Source organism: Cervus canadensis, chromosome 3, assembly GCF_019320065.1.
Source record: "Cervus canadensis isolate Bull #8, Minnesota chromosome 3, ASM1932006v1, whole genome shotgun sequence".
NCBI classification, from domain to species: domain Eukaryota; kingdom Metazoa; phylum Chordata; class Mammalia; order Artiodactyla; family Cervidae; genus Cervus; species Cervus canadensis.
Window position 1 is genome coordinate 111104537 of NC_057388.1, and position 19254 is coordinate 111123790.

Sequence of the window (19254 nt, forward strand, 5' to 3'; positions counted from 1 at the left end):
CCATCAGAAGTTGACAGTGACCAGTTGAGAGGATCATCAATGCTGATCCTCTTACAACTACACAAGAAGTTGCTGAAGAACTCAGCATTGACCATTCTACAATTGTTGGACATTTGAATTAAATTGGAAAGGTGAAAAGGCTCTGTAAGTGGGTGCCTCATGAGCTGACCGAAAATTTAAAAAAAATTGTTGTTTTGCACTGTCATCTTCTCTTATTCTATGCAACCACAATGAACCATTTCTCAATTGGACTGTGACATGTGACGAAAAGTAGATTTTATACAACAACTGACAATGACCAGCTCAGTGGTTGGACTGAGAGGAGGCTCCAAGGTACTTTCCAAAGTCAAACTTGCACCAATAAAAGGTCATGGTCACTGTTTGGTGCTCTGCTGCCCATCTGATCCACTACAGCTTTGTGAATTCCAGTGAAACCATTACATCTGAGAAGAATGCTCAACAAATCAATGAGATACACTGAAAACTGCAGCACTGGCATTGGTCAATAGACAGGGCTCAATTCTCTGCGACGATGCCCAACTACCTGTTGTACAACTAAGCAAAGTTGAATGAATTGGGCTATGAAGTTCTGCCTCATCTGCCATATTCACCTGACTCTCGCCAACCAACTACCAGTTCTTGAAGCATCTTGAAAACTTATTGCAGGGAAAATGCTTCCACAACCAGCAGGAGGCAGGAAATGCTTTCCAAGAGTTCGTCAAATCCCAAAGCATAGATTTTTATGCGAGAGGAATAAGCAAACTTATTTCTCATTGGGAAAGATGTGTTGATTGTAATGGTTCCTATTTTGCTTAATAAAGATGTGTTTGAGCCTAGTTATGATTTAAAACTCATGACCTGAAACTGAAATTATGTTTGCACCAACCTAATAAAATACTCTGTGCACCAATCAGTCTCCAGCCTCTCTGCTGTCTTTGTGACCCCACTGAACTTCTGGCCCCTTCCCAGCAAGGTGGAACCATCTCCTTCTGCACTGAGCCTGTCAGCAAATCTAGCCCAGTTCTTAGGTCTTTGATAGCATGTTACTCTACACCCCAGTCTCCTGTAATCTCTTCATGGTGCCTCTTTCCTTACCTTCGGGGCAGACAGTTTTCAGAGGAAAGACGAGTCTGATCGTGAGTGTTCCAGTGCAGAAATGTAGAAGTTCAGCCTCTGCATTCATCCTGTCTAGTTTCAGAGCAAAGTGCTGCCTTCTCTATAAGTTCAATCCATTCTGCTTTGTTTTAGGCCCCCTCTGGTGGAGGACTGGGCCTTACTGAACCTTTCCCTGTTTTGTGTCCTAGCTCATTCCCTGCGTCTCTACACCAGCTTCACTGCAGGGGGAGGGACACGGTTGGCCTCCCTTTCAGGCTGTCAACTGAATAAATACACACAGTGAGACTTGTGAGTGAAGTTTTAGTTGGGGCAAAATGAGGACCATATTTCAGAAGACAGCCTGTCAGATAGTTCTGAGGAATTGTTCCAAAGAGCTTGTTGGGGTCAGGGTGGGGGTGTAGTATATGTGTGATTCTGGTGAAGGAGGTGCATGAAATCAGGGACATGTTTTGGCAGAAGGTTGCTACTGGTCACAAGGAGCAGACATCTTTGTTAATGATCGTAGTGCTTTTCTAAGCTATGAAAGGATGCAAGAAATTGAGCTCATAAAATCTTCTCCTGAACATATCAAACTGCCTGAAAGCCTGTTCTGCCAGTTTTTCCAGAGCACAGAGGGCCTTCCTCATTCCTGATCTCTGCCCTGAACTCCTTTCAGGGGTGTGGAAGGGCAGCGACTGCAGTGGCTGGTGACCTCATCCTTGTAGAGGCAGATAGCGGACAACGTTTTAGCTGAGTCTACCAACCAGACTCGTTTTACCCAAACTATTCAAGACTGCTATTCCTGTTTCTCTGAGATGCTTCTCTGGTGACACAATCATGCATTTCTTTACCTGAGTCACCAAGTTGATCTCTTTGCTGTGCAACTAGAGGAATCAGAAAAAGCTTGGTCCTCGCTGGCTTACCTAGATTATTACAACAGTGTCTTAACTGGTTGACATCCCTTTAATCTTTCTCTCTTTAAAAGCTCTCTAGAGGCCTCTGCTCCCCAACACAAAAGGGACAGTGGTAGGCCTAGCACTAGTGACTAGTCAGCCTGGATATACTGGCGAAGAGACACATACACTGGATAGTACATGCCAGGTTTCTTGCTGTTGGAGATCATATAAGCATGGAAAAAGGGGACACTGGAAAGAGCCCTGAGGTGTTGGATTGGCATTGGAGGGAGTATGATGTGTACAGATCATATGCATAGTTCCCAGATCTTGCTCCTAAATACCATTCTCCAGTTAAAGGAACTAGGGATCTTTGAGAAATAGTTGACTTCAGGGCTGGAGAAGTGAAAATACAACATGAGCCTGAAATACTTCATTGTGCCAAAAAGTAAGAAAATTATCAAATTGAGTGGTGTCAAAGGACACATGACAACACATGACAACACATGGAAACATATGACAACATATGGCAATATATGACAACATAAGGCAACAGGAACAACAACCCCTGATTAAATCTGGGTAATTTGGCAAATAGATGGGGAAACAGTGGAAACAGTGGCTGACTTTATTTTGGGGGGCTCCAAAATCACTGTGGGTGATTTTGTGACTGCAGCCATGAAATATTAAAAGATGCTTGCTCCTTGGAAGAAAAGTTATGACCAACCTAGACAGCCTATTAAAAAGCAGAGACATTACTTTGCCAACAAAGACCCTCTAGTCAAAGCTATAATTTTTCCAGTAGTCATGTATGGATGTGACAGTTGGACTGAAAAGATAGCTGAGCACTGAAGAATTGATGCTTTTGAACTGTGGTGTTGGAGAAGACTCTTGAGAGTCCCTTGGACTGCAAGGAGATCCAACCAGTCCATCCTAAAGAAAATCAGTCCTGAATGTTCATTGGATGTGGAAGCCGAAACTGCAATACTTTGGCCACCAGATGCGAAGAACTGACTCATTTGAAAAGATCCTGATGCTGGGAAAGATTGAAGGTAGGAGGAGAAGGGGACGACAGAGGATGAGATGGGTTGGATGGCATCACCGACTCAATGGACTTAAGTTTGAGTAAGCTCCAGGAGTTGGTGATGGACAGGGAGGCCTGGCGTGCTGCAGCCCATGGGGTCGCAAAGAGACACAACTGAGCGACTGAACTGAACTGAATTTGAGCAGCAAAGTCAAGAATGATGTTGACAGATCACCGCCCAGTGAGTAAAACCCATGAGTCCATGCCGAGGTAGGTAGACAAGTGAGTGTTGAATGTGTAGAAATAAATAATTGGGAGTGATGAAAACTGAAAAATCACCATTTAGCAGTCATAGTGGGGCTAGAGTAAGTGATCGGTGGAGGCCAAGGATGGTAGGTGGAGGCTTTAATACCTGTCACAAGGTACTCTTCAATCTCAAAGGGAAAACTTTTTGGCAGATGTGACCCAGTGCGGATGGGGACAGGGTGGAATTTTGCGTCCTGACTCCACAAGAGAGGAGCAGAGCAGCACGCCTGGGGCATTTCTGCCAGAAAGCTTAGTCCAAGTGTGGCCTGGGAGCTCACCAGACAGATGGGATGTTCAGGTGCCCTTTTTCATACTGAGAAACTAAATATCTCAGATCCCAGGAGACTGAAAAGGCACAACTGCATGCAGTGTATGCTCCAGAGTGGGATCTGGGCCACAAAGGGAATACTCCAGGGATAGCCTGTGGATTAGATAGTAGAGTTGTATCAGTCTTTACTTCTTGAGTGAGAGGGCTGCGGAGCAGAGGCTGTCCTTATTTTGGGGAAATAGGCAATGGAGTATTTCAGGGTGATCAACAGTCATATCTGAAACCCTTTGTCAGATGACTCAGAAAAAGACTAATGATAATAGGGTAGCTCAGCTGGTAAAGAATCCGCCTGCAATGCAGGAGACCTTGGTTCGATTCCTGGGTCTGGAAGTTCCCCTGGAGAGAGGATAGGCTGTCCACTCCCAGTACTCTTGGGCTTCCCTTGTGGCTTAGACGATAAAGAATACGTCTGCAATGTGGGAGACCTGGGTTTGATCCCTGGGTTTGGAGGATCCCCTGGAGGAGGGCATGGCAACCCACTCCAGTATTCTTGCCTGGAGAATCCCCCTGCACAAAGGATCCTGGTGGGCTACAGTCCATGGGGTCGCAAAGAGTCAGACACAACTGAGTGACTAAGCACAAGTGTGTGTGTGTGTGTGTGTGTGTGTGTGTGTGTGTGTGTGTGTGTGTGGGCTACAGTCCATGGGGTCGCAAAGAGTCAGACACAACTGAGTGACTAAGCACAAGTGTGTGTGTGTGTGTGTGTGTGTGTGTGTGTGTGTGTGTGTGTGTGTAGAGAGATGCTAAATGAGAGATGGGGTCAGACGAGGAGAGCACATGCTGTTGAGGTTCACAGTAGGGATCTGGTGGTGGAGACTTTTGTGCTCAAATATTTTCTCCAAATTTGAAATTATTTCAAAAATTATTTTTGAAACTCCCTGTTTCTATCAAATGGCCAATTTTAAGTGCAAGTTTGATTGAATATCGCCCCTGCTTATAAACTGTTTCCTTTTCTTCCCCTGTGAAGTTAAAGACTTTCTGCAGAGCAAGCAGAGCTCTTCAGAGCTCTTCAGAGTCTGACCTGCGTCTTGCCTTACCCCCTTACCCAGGGTCTGCACCCTGCATGCTCACATTGCTCCCCACTTGCTCTCGCCAAACCTCACTGTTGTCTCTCTGTCTCTCCACGCCTTTGCACCTGCACCGCTGTCCTCTGTGTCTGGACTTTTTCCTTCTGTCTTTATGCAAAACTCCCATGCATCTTTCAAAACCTGATTTGTGTGTCCCCACCTCTGAGAAGCCTTTTGTTGTAGTGAGTTAATCTTGTTTATACTTTATGCTTGTCTCCATGATGAAACTTATCTACTGAATACAGCTCAGCCCTCAGGAGCCCTGAGGCAGCTCTGTGCCTATGAGGGGAGCCCTGGTGTTCATGGGGAAGTATGAATTAGGCAGTACACTTTAGAGCCCCCAACTGAACCATGTATTGAGTCACAAGCCCTCTTTCAGTGTTTACCAGTAATGAAGATGGGTTTGCATGACCTCTCTGGGCCCTCTGCTCAGGTGTAGGAAGGCAAGTGAAGTGTTAGCTGAGTCCTCTTGGAGGGCCTTACCTGAGATCCTCTCCAAGTTCATTGCAGCTCTAGGACGCAGGTCCTGATTTGTGGGGCTGACAGGCAGGGCTCTCCCTGGGCTCCCTCCATGTTGGCCCTCCCCATGTGGCAGCTCGCTTTATCTTCTCAGGACAGCAGGAGTGTCTCTCTGAAGTGTCACCTCCTTTGCTGTTAGGCCCACTCAGGGCAGTCTCCTTTTTGACTTAGCTGATTAGTAAGTTAGCCTTGGGTGTGAAATCCCTTCACATTCTCAAGGAGAGGGGACCGTGGAGTCGAGGGACATTTGGGTTTCTGCCTCTATGGTCTCTTTGTGGACTGAGAGAAGAAAGGGGTGCTGATGGGCCATCTGAAATTGCAAAAGGGGCTCCAAGTATGGTTTCGTTGCTTGCTGCTGTTCAGTCGTGTCCAACTCTCTGCGACCCCATGGACTGCAGCCCGCCAGGCTCCTCTGTCCATGGGCTTCTCCAGGCAAGAATACTGAAGTGGGTTGCCATTTCCTTCTCCAGGGATCTTCCCAGACCATGGATCAAACCTGAGTCTCCTGGATTGGCAGGCATATCCTTTACCACTGAACCAGCAGGGAAGCCTGGTTTCCCACGGTAGCAGATGATTTATGAATTTACAAAGGAAGGCTATAATTTTGGTACTGCACCCATTTTTATTTCTAAATGCTTATAGTTTAGGCACTAGTCTATAAGAGCAATAATACCTTGGAAAAGGAAATGGCAACCCACGCCAACATTTTTGCCTGGAAAATCCTATGGACAGAGGAGCCTGGTGGGCTACAGTCCATGGGGTCGCAAAAGAGTCACAGGACTTAGCAACTAAACAACAACAGAGCCTCAGTTCAGTTCAGTAGCTCAGTCGTGTCCGGCTCTTTGTGACCCCATGGACTGCAGCACACCAGGCTTCCCTGTCCATCACCAACTCCCATAGCATACCCAAACTCATGTCCATCGAGTCAGTGATGACAACAGAGCCTCGTGGTGCTCATTTTCCAGGGTGTCTGGCCTTGCAATTACAAAAGCCCATCACAGTGACAAAGATGAATGGAAAGGTTACAAGGCTTCTTTCTTGTCCAAGACACAACTGCTGGCATCACTAAGTCTCTGGAGCTCAGGGAGGTAAGAAAGAATTAGTAGGTGGAAGGATGCAGCTTACAGAGCCCAGAGTGCAAAACTTGAATTGGGAGACAACAGACAGGGATGTCCAAACTGCTCTGATAATCCTTGCATAGCCTCAGCCCTAATCCTCAGCCTGTGGGGTTTGACTTTTGCTGCTGGCCACTCCAGATGACATCACCCTTATGGCAGAAAGTGCAGAAGAATTAGAGAGCCTTTTGATGAAAGTGAAAGAGGAGAGTGAAAAAGTTGGCTTAAAGCTCAACATTCAGAAAACTAAGATCATGGCATCTGGTCCCATCACTTTATGGCAAATAGATTGAGGAAACAGTGGAAACAGTGGCTGACTTTATTGTTCTGGGCTCCAAAATCACTGAAGATGGTGATTGCAGCCATGAAATTAAAAGATGCTTACTCCTTGGAAGGAAAGGTATGACCAACCTAGACAGCATATTAAAAAGCAGGACATTACTTTGCCAACAAAGGTCCGTCTAGTCAAGGCTATGGTTTTTCCGGTGGTCATGTATGGATGTGAGAGTTGGACTACAAAGAAAGCTGAGCACCGAAGAATTGATGCTTTTGAACTGTGGTGTTGGAGAAGATGCTTGAGAGTCCCTTGGACTGCAAGGAGATCCAGTCCATCCTAAAGGAGATCAGTCCTGTGTTCATTAGAAGGACTGATGTTGAAGCTGAAACTTCAATACTTTGGCCACCTCACGCGAAGAGCTGACTCATTTGAAAAGACCCTGATGCTGGGAACGACTGAAGGTAGGAGGAGAAGGGGATGACAGAGGATGAGATGGTTGGATGGCATCACCGACTTGATGGACATGGATTGGGTGAACTCCAGGAGTTGGTGATGGACAGAGAGGCCTGGCGTGCTGCGGTTCATGGGTTTACAAAGAGTCAGACATGACTGAGCAACTGAATTGAACTGAACTCTGCTTCCTGGCATGCTGCAGCCCACGGGGTTGCGAAGGGTTGGACTTGACTTGGCGACTGAACAACAACTCTGCTTCCTGCAGTGAGCCTGCCTCTCTCATTAATTTCCAGGTTGGAAAAAAATTAAATCAAAATTTCCAGTCAAATAAACTAGATTTAACAACAACAACAAAACCAAAAAAGAGTGACAATAATAAAAATGTCAATAACTGACATTTATTGACTGCTCAGCTTGCAGGTACAGATGCTCAGTACTATATAGAATTACTCGTTCAGCCCTCATAACCCCTGCAGAGTATGTGCCCTGTGATCCTGCTTCTATGCAGGTGGTAAAACACCCTGCTAGTGACCTGAGCTCAGACTTCTCACCTGCCCTTAGTTAACACCGCAGGCAAGTTTCACATTCACACACCTCAGTGACACTATCGTGATGTGAATTCTGTAACAAAGTTATTACTGTGGGGAAAAAAGTTTTGTTTTTACCACAACCTGCCAGAGTTGAACATACATTCCTATTTTTATTTATTTTTTGGCTGCACTGAGTGGCATGAAGGATCTTAGTTCCCACACCCCCCTACAGTTGAAGGTCTGAGCCTTAACCACTGGACTGCCAGGGGAGTCCAGAACATACATTTTTAAATTACAGGGACGAGGATATGGGGGACTGTGGCAGAAGAAGCAGACAGAGATGGAGCAGAGGAGGCACTGGGGGAAGCAGCGGTGAAGCTGCAGATCCAGGCAGAGAAGCGGCCTGTACGAAGGCTGCCAAGCCCCGACCTGGTCTCGTTCTCCACTGGCCCAGTCTTCAGCTGCAGCTTTCTCTTCCCGTGTTAAGCACTGATCACTGCCTAATCTAATGCTTTCCATCTTTGTATCAAACCTTCCAAGGCCCTGGACAAATTCCACCCCCGCCCCCTGCACCCCAGGCTCATCTGCCATCCACCCATGGCATGTCCCCGGCCCCTACTCACACCCCCTGTGCTCCAGACCTGCACTGCCTGGAGTGGAAGCCACTGGCCACCCAGGGCTGTGAGCCCAGGAAATGCGGCCAGTCTGAACCAAGGCGTTGTGTCAGTATAAAAAACACACTGCATTTCAAGGACAGTAAAAAAAAGTATAAAACAACTCAATATTTTAAATATATATTCTATGACAAAATGGTAACATTTGGTATATACTTGGTTAAATACTAGATTTAATTATATTTGATTTCATTTGTTTTTCACTTTGTAAAATGTGGCTACTAGATAATTTATAATGACTCTGTGGCTCATATTATATTTCTATTGGCTAGCTCTGCTATAGATAAGTTATTACATTTCCTAAACCCTCCAAACCCTTCCCTCCCTTCCTCTGCACTTGCACCCACGTTTGTTTTTGCCTAAGATGTTCTCTGTGGGTCTCTGCCTGTAGGTTGTTTGTGCTTCAGGGTCCACCTAAAGGAGGTCCTTCCCAAACTCATTCCTTTCCTCCAGGCAGACTTTGTCACCTCTTCAGTCACTGCATTTTTATGAGTAGGTGTTACACTTTCATGTTGTTTAATTGTTGTTTGCAGTTATGAGCAACTGGAGGTCCAGGCAGCGTTTTTTAAGAAACACTTATTTATTTGGATTGCCAGGTCCTAATTGTGGTGTGCAGATCTTTGATCTTGTTGTTACATGTGGGATCCAGGTCCCTGATGAAACCCAGGCCCCTCCATTGGGAGTGCAGAGTCTTAGCCTCTGAACCACCAGGGACGTCTCCCAGGCAGTGTTTTATTTATCTGTCTTCAGCAGTCTGAGTTCCCATGTCATCAAATGAACTAGAGTGTCATCTAGTGAATAAAGTGATAGAAGAACTATCACAAGATAAAGTGTGATTGGTAAATGAATTGTTTAGGAAAGAATTCTTCTAAGAGGTCCAAGGAGATAAAAACTGTTAACTTCCTCTATGGACATTTATTTGGTGGGGACGGTGAGAGAGGGGAGATCGCATTTGCAAAGACCTGTGAATATGGTGCATCTGGGGAACCCTAAGTCAGTCTGCTTGGTGACAAAGAGTGCAACTGGGTGAGAGCCAGATGGAGTCAGCAGCAGGGAGCTGAAGTGCGTCACCTTTTGGGTTGCTGGCTGCAATGGACGATGGATCAGTCAGGGCTGGAGAGGGAAAGGATGAGGAAGAGAGTTAAGACACAATGATTGTGACAGGAGTGTATGACTACTCTCAGGAGGGGAGAGAGGTGTGCCAGGGCCAGGCCCAAGTCATTCATGCAGTGGGCATGTTCATGACTTCATCTAACGCTGTAGCTGACCGCCTTATCCTCAAGGCTGAAGCCTTTCCAGTATCAGCTGTTTTCTCAGCTGACAAAGACAGACCCAGTGGTTAAGAGAATTAACTTTGCTGTCAGATCATCCCCCAGCCTAGCTTCGAGCTCAGGCAACTAAATTAATCTTTCTGGCCCTCAGGCTCATCCTCTGAAAAACAGTAACATGCCTGTCTCACAGGAACACTAGGAGAATTAAATGAATTATCAAGGGGGAAATTTTCACTTTGGTGCCTCCTTTGGAGCAGTCCCTAAGTAAATCATAGCTATCACTGAAATTACCTTTCCTATTCTTGTTTCCTGTTTGGGTCTTCCTAAATGCTGTAGTGAAAATGAAAAAGGTAGTACTGGAAAGTTCAAAACCAGAGAACAATTAAATATAGAAGGCCGATTGGATCTGATACTAATTCCTTTGGCAAGCAGCCAAGAAAACGGCTTTTATATCTGAAGGGAAGTAGGTCCATAAACCATAACAGTATGTGACTCAAAAACACAACGTCTGCAAAACTGCACATCTGCAGCAAGACCATGGCATCAAGATTGTTCAGTTGCTAAGTCACGTCCAGCTCTTTGTGATCCCATGACTGCAGCACACCGGGCTTCCCTGTTCTTCACTCGCTATCAGAGTTTGCTCAAATTCAAGTCCACGGAGTTGGTGATACCATCCAACCATCTCATCCTCTGCCACACTCTTCTTTTGCCTTCAGTCTTTCCCAGCATCAGGGTCTTTTCCAATGAGTTGGCTCCTCCCATCAGGTGGTCAAAGTACTGGAGCTTCAGCATCAGTCCTTCCAATGAACACCCAGGACTGATCTCCTTTAGGATGGACTGGTTTGATCTCCTTGCAGTCCAAGGGACTCTCAAGAGTCTTCTCCAACACCACAGTTCAAAACATCAATTATTTGGTCTTCAGCCCTCTTTATGGTCCCTTCATGGATCACAGCCTTGTCCTGGGGAAGGGGCTTAGGCAATTCAACAAACTTATAAGCCATGCTGTGCATGGCCACCCAAGATGGATGGGTCATAGTAAAAAGTTCTGACAACACAAAACATGGTCCACCAGAGGAGGGAATGGCAAACCACTCCAGTATTCTTGTCCTGAGAACCTCATGAACAGTATGAAAAGGGAAAAAAACATCAAAAGTACAGGCCCCCTAATAACACGCTCACGGATGCGCTCCTTGGCACAAGATTTGAGTCCTCTCTCTCTATCGGTAAGTGAAATCCTTTCTAAGTAACACTTGCAGGCTAAACTGACGCGAAACACTTCGCAGAATCAGAGCTAAATGTCAGTTACAACGTGCATCATGGGAGTAGGACCCATCCCTCTCTAGTCTTGCATGCTTAAGATTGGCTTTTATGTTAACCTTAAAATAGTTGTGATAAAATATTATAAACGTGAGGTGCAGACTAGTGCCTTAATATCTCATTCCCCTTGTCGCCCGTTTTGTGTAAAAGTTGAGTCTTTCAACAAATACTTTTTCAGACACATATGATTCCTACCAATCCCGCCCAGTAGCAAAGGGCGATCACGGGCAGAGGAACGCGAGCAGTGCGAGCCTCCGCGGAAGGAGAGCGCCCTCCGCCGCCCGGCCGGACAGAGGCTGGCTTCCGCTCCACTTCAAAAGGCGGGTTTGCCCGTTTCCCTGCAACAGCTCCCGTTCTGCTCGGCTGCGTCCCCGCCAGAGAGCCGCTGGGCCGAGCTCCGGCCGCGCTCAGCCCTGCTCCGCACCCTTTTCCCCTCCTCGGGCCCCACGGGAATAACGGCCCGGCTGTCGCTTAGGGCTTTCCGGGCCCGCAGGTCAGTTGCTAGGAGACAGGAGGGCGCAGGCGCGCTGGGGCGGCCGCGGGGCACGCCCGGCCGGCGGTCTCTCGGTACTCTACTGCCCAGTCTGTCGGTTGCTAGGAGGTAGGGCGGCGCAAGCGCGTTAGGGGAGGCCGCGCAGCTGCGCCGTCTACCAGTTGCTAGGAGGAGGGGGGAAGCGCAGGCGCGCTGGGGGCGGCCGCGGGGCATGCTGGGCCGGCGGTCGCTCGGTGCTCAGCTGCCCCGCCTGCAGGTTGCTAGGAGGCGGGACGCCGGCTCGGGGTGTGGGATCCCGAGCGTCTCTTCCCCGGCCTGGCCGGCAGGAGGGCAGCGCGGCCTCCGGGGCCTGCGCGCGGCGATGGAGTCCGGGAAGGTGGGTGCGGACGCCACGCCGGAAAGCCCGTGCCCGCCGGGGCCGCCCCCTCCTCGGGGGCGGGAGGCGCCCCGGAGCTGCGCTGTGGGACTGTAGGAAACTTAGGACGTGTCTTATTTCCCAACGGATACATCGGGGCTGTACGAGTAGGGCTGGATGAGGTTCTAGACGTTAAAGTGCCCAGGACGGTGTTACTAACTCAGTAAATGAGCTATCTCGTTCTGCTTGTGGATTCCCGTAAAAGATGAGTTAGTTTGCATGCATTTCCCTCCTTTTTTTTTTTTTGTCTTCTGTCATTCACTTTTATCGTGTTAGTAATATCGATTAGGAGTTAGCGCATCAACTTCCTGACTTCTGTCATCTTCTGCACCGGTTCTTTACATTTTCATAAGTTATTCTGTAACCTGTTTTCTCTGATTTGTATATAGGAAGTTTTAAAAGTTGTGTTAACCAAACCGTAGAAAAGGAGACTTGATTGAGGTTAAAACGTGTCTATTTGGCCTATGTTACTACCGCAGCTTGGGAGATACAGATTCAAGCTCTTGAACTGTGTTCCCTGATTGCAAAGTGGGAGAGGCTTATAAAGGCAAGAATTTACAGTGTTACATTTAGCTGCTTGAGTTGCTTGTCAGGAATTATCACTGGAGCTGGGAGGAGATGAGGGCTTGCTTGGGGTCCTTGCAGCTGGTAAGTGCTGTTCTGATCGCTGTTGGTGATCTCGGGTGTGGTGCTGTTCAGAGAAAGTTCAATTTCTCAATGCTGCGGGGTAGGGTCTGAGGCCGGATCCTCAATGGTCACCCCTTTTGTTTGCCTGAACTGGGGTCACTCCATTAAAATGTCTGTTTGTCATTGGTTGTCATATCGTGATTATATAAGCAGAGTTCACACAGAGCCCACTGCGGAGCTAGGTTGTGTGATTGGGCCAAGGGAAGAAGTGCACTCTTGCTGCTCAGAGAGCGATGTGGGCATGTATATACCTATATATACGTAAGCAGGACAGGTTCTTTTGTATATAAGTTACACTTGGATAAGGAGGTTGGAAGTTCTGCTGTTCAGGCATCTCTTATGGGGTTTTTCCTTTGTCTTCAGGGTGCGGTTTATTCCTCTCGAGGGGGAAAAACACTGCCTCTCTACTTTATTTGCCTTTATCTGCCTCACGGGATGGGCTGAGCAGAGGGCAGGAGGCAGGGGCTCCTGGTCTGAAGCCAGTGGCCAAGCATATGCAGGGTGACACCTGGGGTTGTGATGGGCATGAGGAGCTCTGTGTCATTTTACAGTTTAAAGCATTTAAACGAGAAATTTAAAAAGGAAAGGAAGAAAAGCATCAGGATGAAGTAAGGCCCGAAGCCAGGTTTTTGTTGGTGAAAATGTAAGAGGCAGCTGGAAAATCCTGGGGTCTCTGTTGATCTGTTGCCTTGTTCTTTTTTTTTTTTTTTTTAACTTTATTGGCGTAAGTAATATAATTACAACCATTAAGAGCCCTGAACCAGTGGGTTTTCCACATTGGATCACATTCCTGCAGGTGCCTCCCGTGGGTAGAGGTCTTGGATCCCACTGCCTGCTCCAGCAGCAGTGCACACTTTGTCGGCTTTCGGCCATTTGTTTGGAAAAGATCATGTATTAAACCTCTCTAAAGAGCAGTTAACTCGAGAGAAAATGTTTTTAAGTTCAGCAGCTGCAGGTTGTAGTGATGCTAACTGTTGCTCACCATCCTCACCATGTCTTATTGTGCACTCCTTTTGTTAAATCCACCGATTTATCAGAAAAGAGTACGTGTTCCACTGAGAGCAGAGAATGATGCCCTTTCTGCTTGTGCCTTGACAGATTCTTGACCTTGTTGCTTTTTATTTCTCCTTAGAGTGTTATGAACTGTTGTGAATTTTTCCCCTGCTTTCTTCATTTACACATCACCAGGATGATTTTTGGTGGCTGATCCATGAATGTGTTTTTGTTTTTTATTTGCACTTCATTTGCTTTAAATTTGAAACACACCAGGTCCTCCTGTATTTATGCTCTTAAAGCAGAGTTTCTCAAAGGCAAATGACGTAGTTGGGATAGGTTTGTCTTGTTCTCTATAGGAAACCATCCTTGACTGGTTTCTGCCATCACCCAGGGCACACAGCTGGTGCCCTGTGTTCTGGACTTGTTGCTGTCAGCACCTGAAGAGGCATCTGCCGGGCAAACCTCCCACTGAGGGGTCCACTGTGGGTCTGCCTGGGGACATGGGGCTGGGTGTCTGCACTGGGCGCGAACCTTGGAGCAGCAGGAATACAGGGTAGCCTGTGATCGTTTATGGGTAACTTAAAAAAAATCTGTTTATGATACCTTTTATTCTTATAGACAGACAATAATTTCTGGCATATCAAGTATTGCCATTGACTAAAATGGTCTAATGAAAAAGCAGCTCACTGGAGCATAAAAAATTAGATGTTTTAAACTCTAAAATTAAATTCTAACTCTATACTTTTCTTTTTAGAGAAGAACCAAAGATGATACTTGGAAAGCAGATGACCTCCGAAAACACCTTTGGGTAGTGTATTTTAAAGATTTGGGGAAAGAAATTTTGAGTTTGGGTCTGTGTGGACCCTGGATGGTAATCTTGGATAGTGTTACCTGGTTCTCAGCTCTGCACGGCTTTGCTTACATATGGCTCATTTCAGAGGCATTTTGACACAGAGATAAAGCCACGTGGTTAGTTGCTCAGGAACTGTCCTGTCTGGGGTTTTCTGGCCCATTTCAGCTCAGCATCCCACCAGTGGGGTTCCTGTTGGGGTTTATAACTCGGGCCTGTGTGTGTGTGTGTGGTGGGGGGGGGGGTGGTCTGTGTGCATATATGTGGGGAGCTGAAGGGTTGCAATCAAGACCTTCTGAGAAGGGACTTACCTGGTGGTCCAGCTGTTAAGACTCTACACTTCCACTGCAGGGGGCATGTGTTCCATCCCTGGTCGGGGAACTAAGATCCCGCATGCCATGCTGCGAGGTCACACACACAGGAAACACCTCCTGAGAGTTTATGGTGATGGTCCTTGTTCTCTGAGGGGGACCCCAGCAGCCAGTGTCCTGAGACTTTCGGGCACAGCCTCAAGCTCCCTTCCTTTCTTTCGGATTCACGTGGCCTTTCAGGTTTGAGTTGCTGGCACCCTCGGATGTCCCTGGAGGTGAGCACCTGGTTGGTCACGGGGCTGCCTAGCTGACTGCCTGCCCGGCCTGCAGGGACCGACAACGGTTTAAGCCAGTGCTTCCTAGGGCCCTTCGGTGGATGTGGCCCCAGGGTGCAGACCTCCGCTCTCCTTCCCTCGTGTAGGCGGCTCAGTCCTCTGGTCCCAAGGAGGAGAAGCACAGAGACCGGAAACCGCTGAGGGAGTCGGAAGTGGACCTGGTAGACGGCAAAGAGCACCGACCCAGGGACCCTGACCGCGAGGCCAAGCACCCAGAGCGAGAGCGGGCCGCCGAGCGGGACGGCCACGCCGCCCGGGAGCACCCGCGCGGGGACAGGCATCGGGAGCGGCGGAAGGACAGGGACCGGCTGAAGGAGAGGCACCGGGAGCTGGACGCAGAGAAGCCGCACGGCCGGGGGAAGGAGCGCGAGAGGGACCAGGAGCACCGGGCGCGCCGCGAGGAGCTGAGGCAGGCGGCCGCGCACCACAACCTGCTGGCCCGGGACCGCGACCGGGACCGGGACCAGGACAGGCCGGAGCGCCGGCGGGCAGGTCTGTGTCTCCCTGGAGGCGACCCCGCCCCCGGGTCTTCTCCTGTGGGTTTTGTAGAGGCTTTGGCTGTGAGATCGGAGCCCCCGCGGTGCACCTGTGTGCACTTTGCACTGCTTTCTTTGGTTGTCTTTAGTGAACAGGAAGAGCAGCAGCTTAATTATTGGCTGGAGTTCTACTACTGAAATATACTTTAGATTTATTCCCTCCATAATTCACAGCCCCTGTTTTAAATTAAAAAATAATGCTCTTTGATAAAAGAATTTCTCCAAAGTATCAGATTTATTTTAGCCATATTTAAATATCTGTTCAAATTCCTAGAAATTCTAAGGTAGAAGTACGTACTTTTTTCTTCCCAAATGGAATAAAGTATCTTCATTATTTTTTATTATACAAATGGTATCTTCTTCCTATAAAAAGTCAAACTAGCCAACATACACTAAAAAGGAATAGTTAGAAGAGCATATCGTGGCTCCAGCATCCTCAGGCTGTGATCGTCATGGAAGCAGGACCTCAGTTCACGGTCTGGAGACCTGTGTTGTCCTGCTCAGGGGCTCGGGCCCGGGGACCTGAGCTTTGGGCAGGGTGAGGTTAAGTGGGCTGTCTCTACTCAAGTTCAGCAGTGACTCCCATACCACCCATTGCCTGTTTTCAGGATTACCATTTTGATGTTCTTGGTATTTTTTTAATAGTGACATCCTTTTTGTTTTCCGGTCATTCTGGTTTCCCTGCTCTTGTCTTCTCAGTGCAGCGTTGCTCTGGTCTTTCAGGAGTCTGTGCAGAGTCTGTGCAGCCTGACTCTGACGGCCCTTCCTCCTCCCATGGTCATTTGCTTGCCCCTTCCCTTGTCTCCTTCGTGTCTCCCCAGGTCCCCAGACCCTCTCTTCCTTCCTTATGTCGCAAACCTTGGGAATCCCCCTGACCCCACTCTCTCTCTCAGAGCCTGGCCCTTCTCTGCACTCCTGTCACCCCCACCAGGGGACCCCAGTGTGTGTTTTGATCTCTTACGTGTGTGCTTAGTCACTCAGTCGTGTCTGACTCTTTGCGACCCCGTGGACTGTAGCCCGCCAGGCTCCCTCTGTCCATGGAATTCTCCAGGCACGAATACTGGAGTGGGTTGCCGTGCCCTACTCTAGGGTACCTTCCCAACCCAGGGATCGAACCCAGGTCTCCCACGTTGCAGGCACATTCTTTACCATCTGAGCCACCAAAGAGGCCCTTGATCTCATATGCCCAAGGCTTTTAGAAAGTGGTCAGGTTTGGTGAATACTTCTGTGGTGAATGAAATTTGTTTCAATGATCTCTGTATGTTGAGTTTTGTCCTCACCTTTACAAATGTGGGTTTTGTAGTTTTAAGCCTAATAAGTATTGTGCAGATTCAAAAGTGGAAGTCTGGTTTTTCGCTCCTGGACGGGGCTGCGGGCGTCACCAGTGATTGAGGTGGTTGTATTGGGTCCCCGTGGCAGGGAGAGATCACGGGGTGGGGTGGGGGCATTCCAGCTTTCACCTGAGGCCTGGGGAGTGGGCCGTCCTTGCCCTCTGCATCACCCGATCTCCTGCACCAGTGTGCCCTGGGTGGTGGGGTCTAGGGGACCTGGGGGCAGGAGGGGCAGTCTCCCAGTTTGTCCGAGGCGGCTTTTCTCTTGGCTGACCATGGGGGAGGGAATGCCTGCCCAGCTGGACTGGACTTTGCTTCCCTGAGTCTCTGGCAGCAACCAGAGCTCTGAAGCCCTGTGTTTGGGCTGGTGCCGTCTGGGGCTCCTCTGACATGCTTTCCAGGTTTCCTTCTCCTTTATTCCATTTTAAGTTCAGACTCTAGAACTTTCCACACTTGAGACTGGAGAATGTGTCTTAAAGAACATGTTTACACATGTGATACTGTGTGATGTGTCCTGTAGACACTGCTGCAGGACATTAAAGTTTGGGAATGTTAAAAACCTGTTTTATTTTTGTAGGAAGTAAAGCAAGAATTGAAGAGAGGGAGCAGAGAGATGAAGACTCTGAGCGAGGAGATGAGGATCGGGAGAGAAGGTACCGAGAGAGAAAGGTATGAAGGGAGCGGCCCCGGGCCCCAGCTGCAGGGCCCAGGACACCCAGGCGGGCACTCTGGGAGCTTTTCTGGTGAAGCGCGTAAAACGGAGTCCAAGACCCAAGACTCTGCTCAGGCATTGAGATCCTTTAGGCAAGTGTGTTTCTCCAAGAGTCAACATTGGCTATTCTGGAAAGTTTACAAAATGCAAATAAATAAGAAGAAAATAAAAGGTAGGTGCTCACCTAGAGATAATCATTGATAATGTTTAGGTATATGTCCTGTAGGTTTATATATTCATATATATGTATATGTTTGGATATATACATGGAAACTTCATTTTAAGTTGGATTTTTACTGTTTTATAGCTGCTTAAACTGAACACATTTTGAGCATTTTTTCTAAGCTATCACATGTCTGTAGTATTTTAATGGCTACATAATACATTATTCAGTGATATCAACACACCATAGTTTTCTTGACACATCTGCTTCCTTGGATATTTACTTTGATTCTAAAATTTTTTTATTAGGACACCCGAGGTGTAGACTTTTTGCGTTTATTCATAATTATTTCCTAATGATTAATTTCTGGAAGTGGACCAGCTGGATCACATTGTGTCATCTCACAAATTCACTTCACACCGAGGGTAGTTGTTCCCTTTATTCGAGTATGATTCCCCCCAACCTAAGCAGCGAATGTTTGCTCATTTGATTCACACGCAAAAGGCATTCTGTGAAAGGGTCTATGGCCCTTTTACTTGTTACTGCCTGTGCACGTCTGCCTCCTGGTCTGGCGCGGGGAATAAGGGTGCTTTGAAGATGAACTGTCTGATGGTTATGTTGTCAGTGCTGTGAGCAGAGTGAGTGGGGGCAGTGGGATCGTCCCCAGAGGGGTGGCGTAGAGAGGGAGGAGGCCCTGATTGAAGGGAAAGGATGCACTTTGGGTTCTGTTGCGATGTCCTGGTGATGCTCACGACCTGCTATATGAGTTTGCAGCCGCTCACTGCCTTGTGGTGCCCGCCCCCCGGGTCACCGGGCACCCCTGGGGCCTTGAGGGACCCAAGGGTGAGGAGCCTCTCCCTGCGGGTGGGGGCGGACGCATGCTGGGAGGAGGGGCGCCCTGTGCTGCCCCCGGACGCGGGTGTCCCCCTGAACGCCGCATACGGCGCCCTCGGGGGCCTGGCAGGCTGGGTGCGGACGCGGGGAGTCGGGGCGGGGACAGCAGCTAGGTCAGGAGGGTTCGCCCCGCGGAGGAACGGGGGCGACGGCGCCCCGAGGGCGAGGCTGCGGGGAGTGTGCGTGCTGGCGGGCCGTCCCTGCCGTCTCCTGTCCCGGCTGTCACGTGCGTCTGGGAGGGTGGCCGCGCAGGAGCCTGTGCCTCTCCACCTCTGCGGGGTGTGAACGCGCGACGGCGCGTGCCGCTGGCGACGCTTACGTGTCTGTCCCCGTCGCATCCACAGCTGCAGTATGGCGACAGCAAGGACAACCCCCTCAAGTACTGGCTGTACAGAGAGGAGGGCGAGAGGCGGCACAGGAAGCAGAAGGAGCCAGAGCGGGAGAAGAAGCACCGGGAAAAGAGCGGCACGCGGGAGCGGAGAGAGAAGAGTTCCAAGGAGAAAGGCAGTTCGTTCTCCGACAAGGAAGGGGAGGAGAGGCATAGAGAGAGGCGCCATAAAGAGGGCGTCCCTGCGGGCGAGGAGAGGCCGCGAGGCCACGCGGAGAGGAAGGAGCGGTCTCGCAGGGAGGAGCACAGGAGGAGGGAGGCGAAGGTACCGCCC

At 48.8% G+C, this 19254-nt stretch overlaps 1 protein-coding gene across 4 annotated transcripts in view; it reads left to right on the forward strand.

Moving 5' to 3' along the window:
* Positions 1-11600: 11600 nt before the first annotated feature.
* DYNC2I1 (dynein 2 intermediate chain 1) overlaps positions 11601-19254 on the forward strand; it is a 46515-nt gene continuing 38861 nt past the window's right edge. For 2 of the 4 annotated variants that reach the window (XM_043464005.1, XM_043464007.1), the window contains exons 1-5: positions 11828-12425; positions 14215-14268; positions 15043-15448; positions 17401-17492; positions 18937-19245. In XM_043464005.1, the coding sequence (XP_043319940.1) occupies positions 12396-12425; positions 14215-14268; positions 15043-15448; positions 17401-17492; positions 18937-19245 (891 nt within the window). In that variant the 5' untranslated portion in view covers positions 11828-12395. Of the gene's footprint in view, positions 11739-11825; positions 12426-14214; positions 14269-15042; positions 15449-17400; positions 17493-18936; positions 19246-19254 lie in introns of those variants that run through there. The other 2 variants (XM_043464006.1, XM_043464008.1) reach the window with 2 other exon arrangements.